This window comes from Echeneis naucrates, chromosome 17, assembly GCF_900963305.1.
Source record: "Echeneis naucrates chromosome 17, fEcheNa1.1, whole genome shotgun sequence".
Taxonomy (NCBI): Eukaryota; Metazoa; Chordata; class Actinopteri; order Carangiformes; family Echeneidae; genus Echeneis; species Echeneis naucrates.
Window position 1 is genome coordinate 14,424,499 of NC_042527.1, and position 14,092 is coordinate 14,438,590.

Sequence of the window (14,092 nt, forward strand, 5' to 3'; positions counted from 1 at the left end):
TTCCTTGCCCTGCAGCCAAGCCTGTCCTTTTCAAAACTCAGCTGCAGAACCTTGAAAAACAGGCGGGGGAGATGGTTATCCTTTGCTGCGAGACCACAAAACCAGGAGCCAGTGTGGTCTGGAGGTGTGGTGACACTGTACTGAAATCCAGCAGCAAGTATCACCTGAGACAGGAAGGGACTGTAGTTGAGCTTGTCATCTATAAACTGCAGGCAGCTGACTCAGGAGAATACTCCTGTGATACAGGCAGCCAGAGAAGCTCAGCTGTCCTCGCCGTGCAGGGTACGATCTGCCTATCAAACACTGTCTTCCTCATGCACCCTTTGGAGACACTTCTTTCTGTGTGGTCATCATTGCTCAGTCTTGTTGATTGTCTTCTCACAAATCAACACTACAGCGTGAAGTACATCATCCTTTGACTTGCAGATCCCATTTAGATCTACCTGACTGAATTTAAATGTTGAAGCATTACTTCTCATCCCATGCAAGTTCTTGTTTTGCTCTTCACTGTTTTCCAAAACAGTTATTCACACAAATTTACTGTCCAACTTGAGCACTGATCTCACATCGTTTTTCCACTTGTACTCATTTCTATTCTTTCTTCACAAAAATTAATGCACCCTATTCTGTTTCTCTTCACTTGGTACTACTCACAATAACAGCTTGACAGAAATATTTATGAATTTAATCCTACTTTGATCACAATCTTCACAACTTGAACTGTCTTTCTCAATCACATTCTTTTCATATAAGTAACTACTCTGCTAAAATTTGTTTGCCAAACAGAGGTCGAGGTTAAGATACTGAAATTTTTGGAGAGCTGTGTTGTCACTGAGGGTGAAGATGTCCACTTTGAGTGTCTTGTCTCTCATGAGGACACACCTCTGGCCCAGTGGAAACTCCAGGATGTCCCACTACTGAATAATGAAATGAATCTAATCAAGGCTGAGGGCCGAGTGCACAGCCTCACGCTCAGAGGTATCACCACAGCAGACTCCGGGACAGTCACTTTCATAGTGGGAAACCATACCTCAACAGCTTCTCTGACAGTCAGAGGTGAGCCAAATACTCAGCCCTTTGCTTCTTAAGACAAGAATCTTCTGCTTCTACAGTAACATTTTGACTTCTTGTGTTCATTTGTTCTCTGTCATCTTTTCTCTTCTCTCTCTTCAAAACATCCCTACGAAGCATCGCAGAACTTGGATGCTTGTGATTTCCTTATCGGTTCCTTTCTACTGACTTGTTCAACCCGTCATCTCACTTTCTTGTTCATTCAAACTGTACACAACAGTAGATGCATGTTGACTCCTTCTCTTCTACTTCTATTGAAACTAAACACATTTCCCCTCTCCTTTTAAAACTTGTGATTGGATGATATATTAGTTGTGCTGAATAATATGTTTGCCTTTTAATACTTGTATTCTTCACTGTACACTTACTGTTGAAATGTACATTAGTTTCTTTCTTTCAATATTTTTATTACACCATGATAAACCAAATGTGCTTTTAATAACTTTCAGTGTGAATTGTGTATTTACATTTTAGTACACCATTCTTAAAGTGGTAAACTTTCATAATTTCTAGGTTTGCCTTTGACAAAGCCTGTTTAAAAATTCATTCTATGGGTCAAGTGTTGGTCATTGGCCTCTGAATGTGATGAGTCTTTTAGTGGCCATGCTTATCTCAGAAAAACAACTGTGATAATTCACCCTAATTAATAATGGTTTGTCTGGCAGCTGCACCAGTGTTATTCAAGAAACAGCTGGAAAGTCAAGAGGCCACCGAAGGGGGCAAAGCCACCCTGTCCTGTGAGACATCCAGCCCTGACTGCAAAGTGACCTGGAGGAAAGGCTCAACGGTGCTTACCCAGGGGGAGAAGTACACTATGGAGCAGAGAGCTGCCACCCATACCCTGGTTATACACAAACTGAAGTTGGAGGACGGTGGAGAATATAGCAGCATTGTAGGCGACAATAGAAGCACTGCTACCCTGAGTGTTAAAGGTAACAGGCCATACGTGCCATCCCTCTCTGTAGTCTCATCTTGTCTTCTTCCTTCCTGAAGTCGATTTTACGTTCATCCATTCCCAAATGCTGACTCTTGTCCTCCCCTCATATTTTTATTCTTTTGGATTCCACAGCTCTAAGGCTGGAGTGATTTTCACTAAGTGAAAGTCTCTCTTGACTTTTAAATTATATTGACTGAAATTTCTTACACTGTGATGAGGTGGGAGTCAATAAATTTTAACCTGTTTTTTTTTTTTTTTTTCGTTTAATTTTAGATATTCTAATTTAGTAATCTACTCAATTATCTAATGATACTGAAATCCAATGTGGAACCATTAGATCCTGAGAGGATTAAAATATTATTGAAAGATTAAACTCATCTTAATGATGGATACACCTTCATAGTGATGCTTTCTTGAGGTTTTGCTGAGGTCTGGTCACTGATCATCATCCAATTCACCCTCAGAGCGAGTGCGCATCATCCGAGAGCTCTGCGATGTTACTGTGACAACTGGGCAGGATGCTGTCTTTGAGGTTGAGCTGTCGCACTCGGGTGTGGTAAACGGGGAATGGTGGCTTGCAGACAATCTACTCCAGAATAATGATCTGAATCAAATGAGCAGTCAGGGCAAAGTGCACCGTTTGGTCCTGAAGATGGTGACCACTGATGAATCAGGAGATGTTGCCTTTGTATTGGGAGAAGAGAAGAGTGTGGCCTGTCTGCTGGTGGAAGAAAAACCCAAAGGTAATGGGGAAACCATGGTCATCTCACCCTTTCCTCCTCATAACCTTCTCCATCAGCTACTAAACAGCTTTGTTTTGGCAATAGAAATCTGCTGGCACCATCATCTACAACAGCTTAACTTTCACACAGGCTTTCTATTCTTTGCCTTCATTTTTTACGGTTTGCTATAAAAAGAAATGCTAACACATTAATGATAATAGATCAATTATTGCAATATTCAGATGATAATTTGTTATGCTGCAAAATGTTTTGACAGCATATATTAGTTAGTGCATGCAATTATTTATTAATGCACATAGTTAAAGTAAATAATGCAAGCTCTGTAAACAAAGGTAAAAGACTGCATTGTAATGTTTCTGTTATTAAATCTAGTTTTGGGTTTCCCATATTTACAGTGCTTATATTAGAGAGGCCACAAAACACTGTGGCATTAGAGGATCAAACTGTCACTCTGGCCTGCACCATTTCCGACCCCAAAGCTACTGTCACCTGGATCAGAGACCGCAAAGCCATCCAAGCAGGTCTGAAGTATGGCATAAGGAAGAACGGAGCTCTCCATGAGCTTCGTATCTACAATGTCGTGCCTGAGGACTCAGGAACATACACCTGTGACACTGGAGATGCACAGTGTGATGTCAGCTTGACCGTGGAAGGTAAAGAATGATGCCGTGTCTTTCCTGTTTATCACGACTATGGACCAAAATAGGACTGAAATGAACAGCTGAAATTTTCTTGAATTGGTGCTTCAATCAACCACTCACCCAGTCATGGCATCACTATCTGTTGGCAGATGTCATCTCATGTCATCTCAACTGTCTGATGCCAAACTTCTCTCAGCATCTGATGAAACATTTTCCCATTTTAAATTCTCGCCAGGTGCTCCAGTGTTCTTCCAGAAAGAGCTTAAGAACCAGGATGCAATAGAGGGTGATGATATCACTCTGCGCTGTGAGTTGTCTAAGCCAAGCGTTCGCGTTGAGTGGCGAAAAGGAGGCATTGTCCTCCAACCCGGTATGAAATATGAGATGAGGCAGGAAAGGTGCATTCAAGAACTCTGTATTCGAAATCTGGAGCCTGAAGACAGTGGCTACTATACCTGTGACGCAGGAGAGCAGCTCACAACGGCGTCTGTGGCAGTGCAAGGTAGTTTCCATTAAATAACGTTGCTTTTGCCCTTGAATGTATATATTCTCTCTTTTGTTCTGATATTGTTTTGTCAATTTAATGCGTAATGCCAACACTGATTCAATTTTAGACTCGGTGTATGCATATTTTGTATTTTTCACTCAACAGTGAAAGAAGTCGTCGTCGTGTCTGGTCTTAAGACCACCGACGTCTTTGTTGGGGAATGGGCAACCTTCTCCTGCCAGCTGTCTGGAAGGGCATCTGGCAAGGTGCAGTGGTGGCTGGACGGCACTTTGTTGGAGAACAGCCCCTTTAGTGAAATAGGATTAAGCCAGGGCAACATCTACACACTCACCTTAAAGAACCTGGCCACAGATGACTCTGGCACAGTTACGTTCAAGGCTGGAAGTTTAACATCAACCGCCAAGCTGTTAGTCAAAGGTATCATGTTACAGATAACCGCTGGCTGTGATAAGCAGTATCTCAATCTTATTTTAGACCCTGCAGCATTTAGAGTCTACAATTTGATTCATTCAAACACAGTGTTGACTAATTTTTCTAATTTGTCCATTTTACAGAAATCTACTAAATATACAGTTAATCATGAATATGGCCTGCAGAGTTGTGTAAAAAGTTCATAAAGATGATGAATATTTGACATCTTGATGCTTTATGATGCATGAGCAGCATTGTCTCTAACTTCATTAATAATAATAATCATGGCGGTAGCAGTACAGAGTTCATGCCTTTGGCTTTATTGCAACAGAATTGTTGAAATGGGTGCAGCACCGTAAAACAGTTTTGTTACAATTGAGCAGATTATAATCTGAACCAAAACACCTCCAACTTTTTGCCTTGATGTACAGAAACAAAAAATAGCACCACTGTGCTATTTGTAAGTTTTGCAATAGCTCTATATTGAGAAATGTGTTATCCAGACTTATTTTTTGGGATTCTCTTGGAGTCCTGGTAATCTGCTGGATTTTGGGCTGCTCAAATGGTATGATAATCACGATTATGTTTCTCCCCTTTAGATAAAAATGTCTGCAGTTGAATCCTTGCTTCAGTTGTACATTTTCTTTCAGTAGCGTGACAGCAGAATTAGTTTTCATAAAAAACTAATCTGATCAATACAAATGCAGCCTTAAACTATTCAATATACATCACCCACTTTACAATTCACTCTTACCCTTTTCATCCATGTATTGTCAGCAATTCTACCAACCATTTGAAAACATGTTAGGTTATATAAACCACAGTAGCAAGCGAACAGTAAAAGATGTCATGTGTCTGTTGGTGGTTTCTTTTTATTAGTTCTGTTCATCAGGTAGAACTCACTGTAATTCAACTGGTTTATGGTAAAACTCTACCGTAACGTATCGTAACTGACACAAGTTGCCTGATGAGCACTGTTGATTTGGTCTAGTCTTCTTTTTTTTTTTTTCCCAGCAGCAGTTTCATGATCAACGTCGTGACTTTTTGTTCTTCAGGTTACTGTTGAAATCAGTGCCTGACTCACATGTTGTTTTTGGTCCAATGATGTTATGTCTCATATTGCTGCCCAGACATCTTGGTGCCTGAATGCCTGAATTATTCTTTGTTGTCTACAGTGAATACTACTCAGTGTTCTGACTACCATTGAACCTGTGGCCAAATAATTATATATATATATATATATAATATTCTTGTCTGCAGAGAACCATCATCAGAAGCAGAGATGAGTCAATTGGAGAGTGCTGGAAACTAGGATTTGCAATTCAGAATTCCTTGATTTGTTCCTCTGAGCTGAACATAAGCCAATGACATCATCATGATTATTATATTCCTTGCAGCCCGAACTGAATCCCTTCCAGTATACATAAGGAAACAATAGGCGTGGTTTTGGAAATGTTAAGATTTGATCTAAGTTATATTGTACAGAATAAGTGAAATAAGAAGTGGGGACAACAGAGTGGTTTGTGTTAGTGAAGTGCTGCTCCACCCATCCAAGCAGGCCTGCTGCCGTTCCACGTCCCACCAAGCCCCACCCCTAACCTCCAAGCACTAAAGCTCTAACAAGCGTACATTTGACATTTCTATACACCTGTCATACTTTTCTCTCCCATTACCTGCTGGCTCTCCTTGTGACCATTACCCTGAACCTTGACTATTGGGCTTTTTGACCCCCTTGATGCTGACATAGGGCAATTAGTGTTAAAACACTGTACCATAGTACATAGAATTTCTTCTAGACCATAAAAATATATCACCGACATACGGATATTATCTCGATAGCTTTTGGGGGTTAAAAGCCCATATGTCATTCGGCATGTCCTGCGCATATCCCAATATCTCATGGCCAAGGCCTGACCCTATGACCCCTGACCCCATCCTCAGATCCCACAGTTGAAGTGGTGAGCGAGATGGAGGACCTTCGGGTGGTTGAAAACCAACCGGCTGAGTTCATCTGCCAGTACTCAAGGCCAGTCAAGGCTCAGTGGAAGAAAGATGGGCAGCCATTGCAGCCCGATGGCAAAAGGGTGGTGGTGGAGCAGGACTGGAATGTGGCTCGCTTGTACATTAGCTGTGTGTCCACTGAGGACAGGGGCACATACTCCTGTGAGGCACAGGGGACCTGTGTGGTTGCTTCACTTCATGTGGAAGGTGAGCTTCCCTCCACATGGAAAGACCACCAAACTTTAGGGAATTTCCTGTCCTCCCACAAGCTAGCAGTTGTTAGGCCAAAATAAAAAGATCTTATTGCTTATCATAAAGTTGGTTCTCTTTGTTTTAAAATACTCCCAGTCTTCTTAAAATCTTATTTGGGTGTGCCCCCTTTTTTCCCCCTTCATTTTCATTCTGTATTCTACAGGCAAACCTATTAACATTATCCAGGGCCTGGAGAATGTGGAAACATTTGACGGAGGTGAAGCTCTGTTTGAGTGCGCCCTCTCTCGTCCTGAGAACAAAGATTTCCGCTGGCTTCTTGATGGAAAGTCTGTGAAGGAATCTCCCAACACTGAGATTGTGCTGTTTGAGAGTGGTCTTCGTCACCTGCTCCTGCTGAAAGACCTGCATGTAAAGGACAGTTGCACTGTGACCTTCAAAGCTGGCACAGCGTCCTCATCTGCCCAGCTCTCTGTCAAGGGTAAGTCATCCACATGAACGCTTTCAGACTTTTTTGAATTTGTATTTACGCTAACAGGTTGTCCGCATTGTATTCATGAATTTTGCACTTAATTCTGTGAATATGTCTCGTAAGGTTGGCAGCTGGACATTGTGAAGGGTTTAGAAGACAAAGTGGCCGCAGTGGGAGAGAAGGTTGAGTTTTGTGTTGAGCTGACCGAGCCTGTCCCTGTGACAGAAATAGTTTGGTATGCTAATGGAGTTGAGCTCAAGCCCAGCGATCTGTGGGCTATGAGGGCTGATGGCTGCTCTTATCGCCTTGTCCTGAGACAGGCACCACTTCTACCGCAGCAGGAAATCACGTTTGCTGCCAGAGATGCCCTCTCTCTGGCCAAGCTCTCAATCATCAGTAAGTATGATGAACAACTTTGTTCAGAAACGCAACGTTATGGTGAACAAATTGTTTGAAGACTTTTGTGATATTTCCTTGTTACAGTAGTTTTAATCTTTTAATATTGAGTGAGAGTAAGAGTGGGACTATGTTAAAATTAAATTGTGATTATATTGGGAATGTTTGAGGCCCTTTTCTGACTTAATGTTCACAGATTTTAACCTTGCTTGTATCTGAGTTTTTCCATTCTATTTATAAAAGCTGCTTTCTTTCTAACAGCGGTGCCTGATCCCCCAGAAGACCCAGAGGTCCTTAGCACGACCAAACAGTCCGTTGCCCTCTCTTGGTTCACTCCATTACATGATGGAGGGAGTCCCATACTGGGCTACAGGGTGGAGATGCGGCTGGTAGACAGTGCTCTCTGGCTTCCGTGCCATCACGAACCCGTGTGCAACACTGAGTTTGTGGTTGAAAATCTAATGCCAGGAAGTGGCTACAGGTTTAGAGTGGCAGCCATCAGCAGAGCTGGAACTGGAGAGCCTGTTGAGCTGCCTCAAACTGTTCAGCTTGGTGAGTGGATGGCGGATCAGGGAGCTTTAATGGATATTTTGCCTATTAACTCTCAGTTAACTGAGATAATGGCAGAAAAAAAAACAACAACTTGTCATCACTTGCTTGCTATTGTAATACATTTTTCCATTATTTTATCTTTGACTATAGCATTTATTTTGGTGTGGCACAAACTGTAGCATTTACAGTATTCCACTAATTATTATTATGCTATATAAAGTGCATTATGGTGAAAGTCTAAGTTTAATATCATGTGTGTTTGCTCTCTCTGTTATGCAGAGGCACCTGTGCAGACACTCATTTACCCAGGTAAGACAAGTTTTTGTTTATAGCCTACAAATTCCATTAAACTTAAACATCTCCACAGACTTAAGCTTCTAATGCCTGCAAAAATAAATCATGCTAAGAAGAGGTCTAGCCACCAGTTGGTGTTGTACTGTGTGAATAACACTGTACCATTAGAAAATGTTTATCAAAGTAACAATGAAAACTGCTTTATTGTTGTCCAGATACAGAGGCAAAGCAGGCAGAGACAGAGGCACTGGGACAGCCAAGTCTGCCTCCAGAAGCTGTTGATGAGGGTGATGTCCACGAACTCTGGGAAGCTTCAGCTAAGAAACGGCGGATGAGTCGAGAGCCCACTTTGGACTCCATCTCCGAACAACCTGAGGAGGACGGGAAAGGTGGTCAAAAGAAATCGGGGGAGAAGGAGCAGGCCGTTGTGTCAAAGACACAGACAGGGTCCAACTTGTGCACTAGCTCTGAGGATGAATCTGTTTATGGGGGTCAATCACTTGTCTCCTACCTCAAGAAGAGCAGTAAAGCTGCTGTCACCGTGGAAAGTGAAACAGAGACACTGGCTACTGAGAGATTCTTTGCGCATTTCCAGATGTCAGACCAAAAAACTGTGCAGCAGACAGAAGTGAAAGCGACCACAATTCATCAGACAGAGAAAACACAAGTGTCTACAGAGGAGACTAACATAGTGGAGGTCAATAAAGAAGATGAACCTGAGCTGAGAGAGGCAGCCATTAAGATTCAAGCTGCCTTTAAGGGTTACAAGGCCCGCAAGGACATGCGCCCTGTCTTCAAAGATGTCTTTAAAGATCAGACCAAAGAGCCTTCTGGCACCATACACCTGGAATGTCTGGCAGAAGGTAAGCCTGATAAGGTGCGTTGGCTAAAGGATGGTGAACCACTGACAGATGGCAAGCACCACCACATCGACATCTACAATGATGGCACTTGCTCACTGGTCATCACTGCCATAACCACAAAGGATACTGGAGTTTACACTTGTGAGGTCACTAACAAGTTTGGAGTTACCTCTCACAGCGGTAAAGTGACAGTAGGAACTGTGAGGGAATCATCGGGGCGACGACCACTCACAGTGGGCTACAGTGCCGACAGCGAGGCTGAGAGCTCCTCGGGTAGTGAGATGGATGAGTCACTGAGGCAGGCTAGCAGACGTCTGCGACGCCTGTTGCGAACACGCCTCCCACCAGATGTTGAAGAAGAACCATTCGTCAGCGCAGATGAGGGAGACCTGTGTCCCCCGGATCCTCAATCTTACCGTGAGGATGACAATTACATCTACATTCGCTTTGGGACACGCACAGAAGCTGAAGTTGCCTCTAAGAGGTTCCAGGAGATGTTTACAATCCATGGGGTTCCTCTAGAGACCACCATACTGGAGGCAGGGCCTCTCAAATTGGAGCTGCGAATTAAAAAGATGGGCTACGTGCAAGATGGCACACAGACCCCAACACAAGATAGACAGCCTCCTGCGTTTATGACTGGAGCCCCAGGTAAGAAACACATCGGAGTGGTTGTGATCCCCATGTAATTCTTCTAAATCATCTGTATATAAACAGCATCATTGACATTTCTGCCCTGTTTCATCAATCTTCAGTGTTTAGAGTGTTTTTACTTGATTGTATTTATAGTTTAGTGCTGATTGCTTGTTTGGGTGCCCTGTTTTAAAATTTTCTTAAAATTTCCTTTGTTGCCAAGCTGCACCGGTCTTCCTGACACAGCTTCAAAGTCAGGATGTTCCAGATGGATATCCAGTCAGCTTTGACTGTGTGGTGATTGGCAAGCCACCTCCAGCTGTTCGCTGGTATAAGGATGGCAAATTGTTGGAGGAGAATGACCATTACATGATCAATGAAGACCAGGAGGGCTGCCATCAACTAATCATTACCACTGTGCTCCCCACCGACATGGGTGTCTATCGCTGTACAGCTGAAAACAGCAGTGGCATAGCAGCCACTAAAGCCGAACTGAGGGTTGACAGTAAGTGAACATGCATTATGTGTGTGAGTTGAATAATCACTCAACTGTATTTTCTCTGAGTGGGTTTTTCTGACTGGTGCACTTTGGTCTGTTTTGTAGAAAATTGGTAAAGGGATACATCATATTTTTCTTCAGCTGGACTACAACAACTCCCAGTTCTGTAATTGAAAATGTCTGGTTAGCAGTCAGTTAAATACCATATGACTGAGTTAGAGTTGTAAGACACCATTGTGGTTATGAAATTAGAGTTTTAGCAGTGCCGAACAGCAGCTTGGAAATATCTTTGAATGCCTTTAACACCTGGTCTTACTTGGCATTTAAGTCACTGCTTCATTCTTCTTCCATTGTGCAACAGTTTAAAAAGAGAAACATGGAAATGTGGACAGCTTTATTGTGGATCTGGCTGTTTTAAATACTATCTATGTGAGCACAGAGAGCAGGAGAGTGCAGAGCTGAAGGTGGAAAATCCAACAAATGCAGCTTTTTCTCATCAGGTTGTGTGTTAGAATCCGACAGAATCCGACAGCTGATTCCCCCCTATTATTATATAGGAAGTGGAGTGTCTCAACTAAAACTTAAACTGGCTCTCTGGTGGATAACAAAATTGCATATGCACAGTGGAACATGTCTTATCTTGTCCCAAATTTTTTTGATCTGTGTATAATATTATACATCCACCTTTCCATCAGTGTCTTGCAGCTCAGATTATGACACTGCTGCTGATGCCACTGAGACATCTTCCTATGTCAGCGCCAAGGGCTACATGTCCAGGTGAATATACTATAAACTCTGCAAATAAATGCATGTTTAATGGTATTTTATAAAATTCGTGGCATACTGAATTGTTGAGCTTAAATATCCTGCTGCTCACCGGCAGGGAAACGGAGACATTTGAGTCTGTAACTGAGGACGATCAGCTACCACAGGTTGTGGAGGAGCTCCATGATGTTCATGTTAGTCCAGGTGCACCGATTGCTAAAATGGAACTCAAAGTAAAGGGTGAGTTTTTAAACATATGTAAATAGTCAATTAATCTAAGGCAAACAATAACAGCTGATTATAATAGTCAATTCACACAAAATTTCTTATGAGTTAAGAGTAATATTTCTGTTGTCTACCAGGCTTCCCAAAACCCAGAGTATACTGGTTCAGAGATGGCCACCCTCTGCGGTCTTCAGAAAGGATCCAGTTACTGACAGAGGGAGATGTTCACAGTTTGGAGATTCTGGAGGTGAAGAAAGAGGATATGGGGGAGTATTCTGCTTACATCAGCAATGCAGCTGGTTCTGCTTACTCCTCTGCCCGACTGATAGTTCTCCGTATGTATGCAAATACCTGAAAATATTCTCTCATGCAGAAAGGGCATGAAAGCAAATTTGTTGGAGCCATGTTTACAGACGGTAACAATTGTGTTTTGCAACAGGACCTGGAGAAATTTTGCCAAAAGATAAGAGAGGTAATTTAACATTGATCCTTCGTAGTTGTTACAGTCACTTTATTACTATATAAAACTATGTTATGTAGGATGTGATGATGGTGATGAGGCTTTTGTTGTACACTTGTTTACAGACCCCAAGGAACACCTGGTGCCACCACGCTTCCTTGAAAGGTTCAGCAACAGGAAGGTGAAACAGGGAGCGAGCATCACTCTGTCAGTTAAAGTAGAAGGTGTGTTCCTTTCACTGTTTCAGTCTAACCTTCATGAGATTTTCATGCGTTTTCAGGATTTTTGTACTCCAGCATGTATTTAAAGTTCACTACACCCACTTTTATTTTTTTTCAGGGTCTCCCACTCCTCTGGTCTCCTGGCTGAAGGAAGAGTCAGTGGAGGATGTCCTGTGGATCAAGCCTGATACCAAGGGATACAAAATAGCGAGCTCTGGACGCCAGCACAGCCTGATCCTGATGGACGTGGGCACACAGTACTCTGGTGCCTACACCTGTATTGCTACAAATAGAGCAGGACAGTCTATCTGCACTGCCCACCTTGAGGTGGATGAGGGTGAGGAAAACTGAGGAAATTATATTGACCGTGGCAATGTCCTCAAACCAGAAGATCCTTCGAGTTTGAGCGTTTGCCCACGGGGTGTGACTGAAATCTGAAATCACGTGTGGTTCCCTTTCTTTTCCCCAGTACCCCAACCAAAGAAAGAGACCAAACCCTCAGAGTAAGTTTTTCTTTGAGATGCCATGCATATAGAGTATGATGCAAATAATGATAATTTCCGGAAGTAAAATGAACTTAATTCTCCTCAGAGTTCTTGGGATTACAGTTAGCCCTCCAGAAGAGGAGCCTACCACTGGAAAAGGTTTGATTTATAGTAATATGAATTGTACTCCTAAATTCTCCAGCATTCATTATTTTCTCTTCTCTTTTTGTCTTCGTGCCCTTTATTCTCTGCCTTTAGAGAGTAAAATGCCCTATCTAGGTGAAGTGGGTACAGAGGAATTCCTCATGAAACTCACTTCACAGATCACTGAAATGGTATCAGCAAAGATCAGCCAAGGTAAGTCTCACTCAACCTCCTTGCCTGTTGACTAGTGGTCTAAAAAGGGGGTGAAATGGAATTAAAAAGATTTATTTAGTGTGAAATCATCAATTCTTTTGTCATCATACATGCAGCAAGCTAACAGATTTTCAATTTAACAATACATTCATCCAGAGGGAGAGGTCCGAATCACTTGGTTTTTGAATAAAAACCGTCAGGTCGTTTGTGAAATTGTGTGTCATATGCTACCATGAATGGCTTTGCCAATGCAAAAGATGTAGAGTAAATGATCTATATATTCATTTAGTTTTTTTATATGTGTCAGTCATGTTTGGTTCAATTCAGCTGATTCATTCCATATATATAAAAAAATGTGAAAACTTTTAAATCAGACTGTTTTAGTTTCTCAATTCTTGAATTCGAGTTCACTTCCCAGTAGATTTATTGTTGGCACCAAACTTGACAGACACATTTTACTGCCTTTCTAGTGCTTGGTTTCCAGCTTGATTTGCTTTATTGTGTCCTCATGACTTAAAAACGCTCATTGGTTCGTACAGACATCATTCCTTAATAACTTTTCCATCCATCAGTTTACCAGTCCAACCAATTAAATGTTCATTCAATCATGGATTTGTTATTCAGACAGCGAACAGAATCACGAAGTGCTCCAGTGGATGAAAACTTGGCCCAAAACTACCAGTATGTATCCTTCATAATTTAAATTACTACACATGTTTCTACAAGGAAGAGGAATCAAGTAAAACTGGGTCAAAAACGATAACTTTTTAAAAAATACATTTCTAGGAACACATATGTCACAAATTCAGTTCAGTTTTCCAAAAGTTCCGTTTCCATTTCGTGCTCTCTACACGTTTACACTTCCTCATGCATCATCACTATTCTTCTTGTCTTTTCAAACGGACTTGAAGCTTGAATACATGTTTACATGTATGGAGAAGGCTCAGATAATCATTTTTTATCTGCCCTGTATTTTTGTTTTGTTCTATGTTTGCACAAAACTAACACAGTTGATAGTAATTAGTGATCTGTAACATTTTTAATGACTTGTTATGGTGGTATTTTCGCACTACCGTTTTTTCACCAACCATGCTTATTGATTCACTTCTATTTATTAAAATTGGACGGAACATCAGCACAGTGATTAGCGGCAGCAAGAAGGTCATGGGTCTGATTCCTGGGCCTGGGGCTTTACTGTGCAGTGTGTGTAGAGTCTCCCTGCTTCAGCCCACAGTCCAAAGACATGCATGTGGTGACCCCAAATTGTCCATAGGCGTAATTGTGTGTGTGTGTGAAGGGTTTTTCGTCTCTGTATGTCTTTATATGCTTCCCTGCAATGGACTGGCAT

At 42.0% G+C, this 14,092-nt stretch overlaps 1 protein-coding gene across 2 annotated transcripts in view; it reads left to right on the forward strand.

The window, feature by feature from the left end:
• Nucleotides 1-14,092, forward strand: part of obscnb (obscurin, cytoskeletal calmodulin and titin-interacting RhoGEF b) — a 47,478-nt gene that overhangs the window by 25,938 nt on the left and 7,448 nt on the right. For both annotated transcript variants that reach the window (XM_029525648.1, XM_029525649.1), the window contains 24 exons: nucleotides 16-282; nucleotides 787-1,056; nucleotides 1,737-2,003; nucleotides 2,473-2,751; nucleotides 3,147-3,404; nucleotides 3,628-3,894; nucleotides 4,045-4,317; nucleotides 6,253-6,519; nucleotides 6,728-7,003; nucleotides 7,118-7,390; nucleotides 7,652-7,942; nucleotides 8,222-8,251; nucleotides 8,452-9,750; nucleotides 9,956-10,237; nucleotides 10,927-11,008; nucleotides 11,115-11,236; nucleotides 11,359-11,556; nucleotides 11,661-11,693; nucleotides 11,807-11,905; nucleotides 12,021-12,239; nucleotides 12,372-12,405; nucleotides 12,494-12,546; nucleotides 12,646-12,744; nucleotides 13,369-13,425. In XM_029525648.1, the coding sequence (XP_029381508.1) occupies nucleotides 16-282; nucleotides 787-1,056; nucleotides 1,737-2,003; nucleotides 2,473-2,751; nucleotides 3,147-3,404; nucleotides 3,628-3,894; nucleotides 4,045-4,317; nucleotides 6,253-6,519; nucleotides 6,728-7,003; nucleotides 7,118-7,390; nucleotides 7,652-7,942; nucleotides 8,222-8,251; nucleotides 8,452-9,750; nucleotides 9,956-10,237; nucleotides 10,927-11,008; nucleotides 11,115-11,236; nucleotides 11,359-11,556; nucleotides 11,661-11,693; nucleotides 11,807-11,905; nucleotides 12,021-12,239; nucleotides 12,372-12,405; nucleotides 12,494-12,546; nucleotides 12,646-12,744; nucleotides 13,369-13,425 (5,595 nt within the window). The remainder of the gene's footprint in view (nucleotides 1-15; nucleotides 283-786; nucleotides 1,057-1,736; nucleotides 2,004-2,472; nucleotides 2,752-3,146; nucleotides 3,405-3,627; nucleotides 3,895-4,044; nucleotides 4,318-6,252; nucleotides 6,520-6,727; nucleotides 7,004-7,117; nucleotides 7,391-7,651; nucleotides 7,943-8,221; nucleotides 8,252-8,451; nucleotides 9,751-9,955; nucleotides 10,238-10,926; nucleotides 11,009-11,114; nucleotides 11,237-11,358; nucleotides 11,557-11,660; nucleotides 11,694-11,806; nucleotides 11,906-12,020; nucleotides 12,240-12,371; nucleotides 12,406-12,493; nucleotides 12,547-12,645; nucleotides 12,745-13,368; nucleotides 13,426-14,092) is intronic.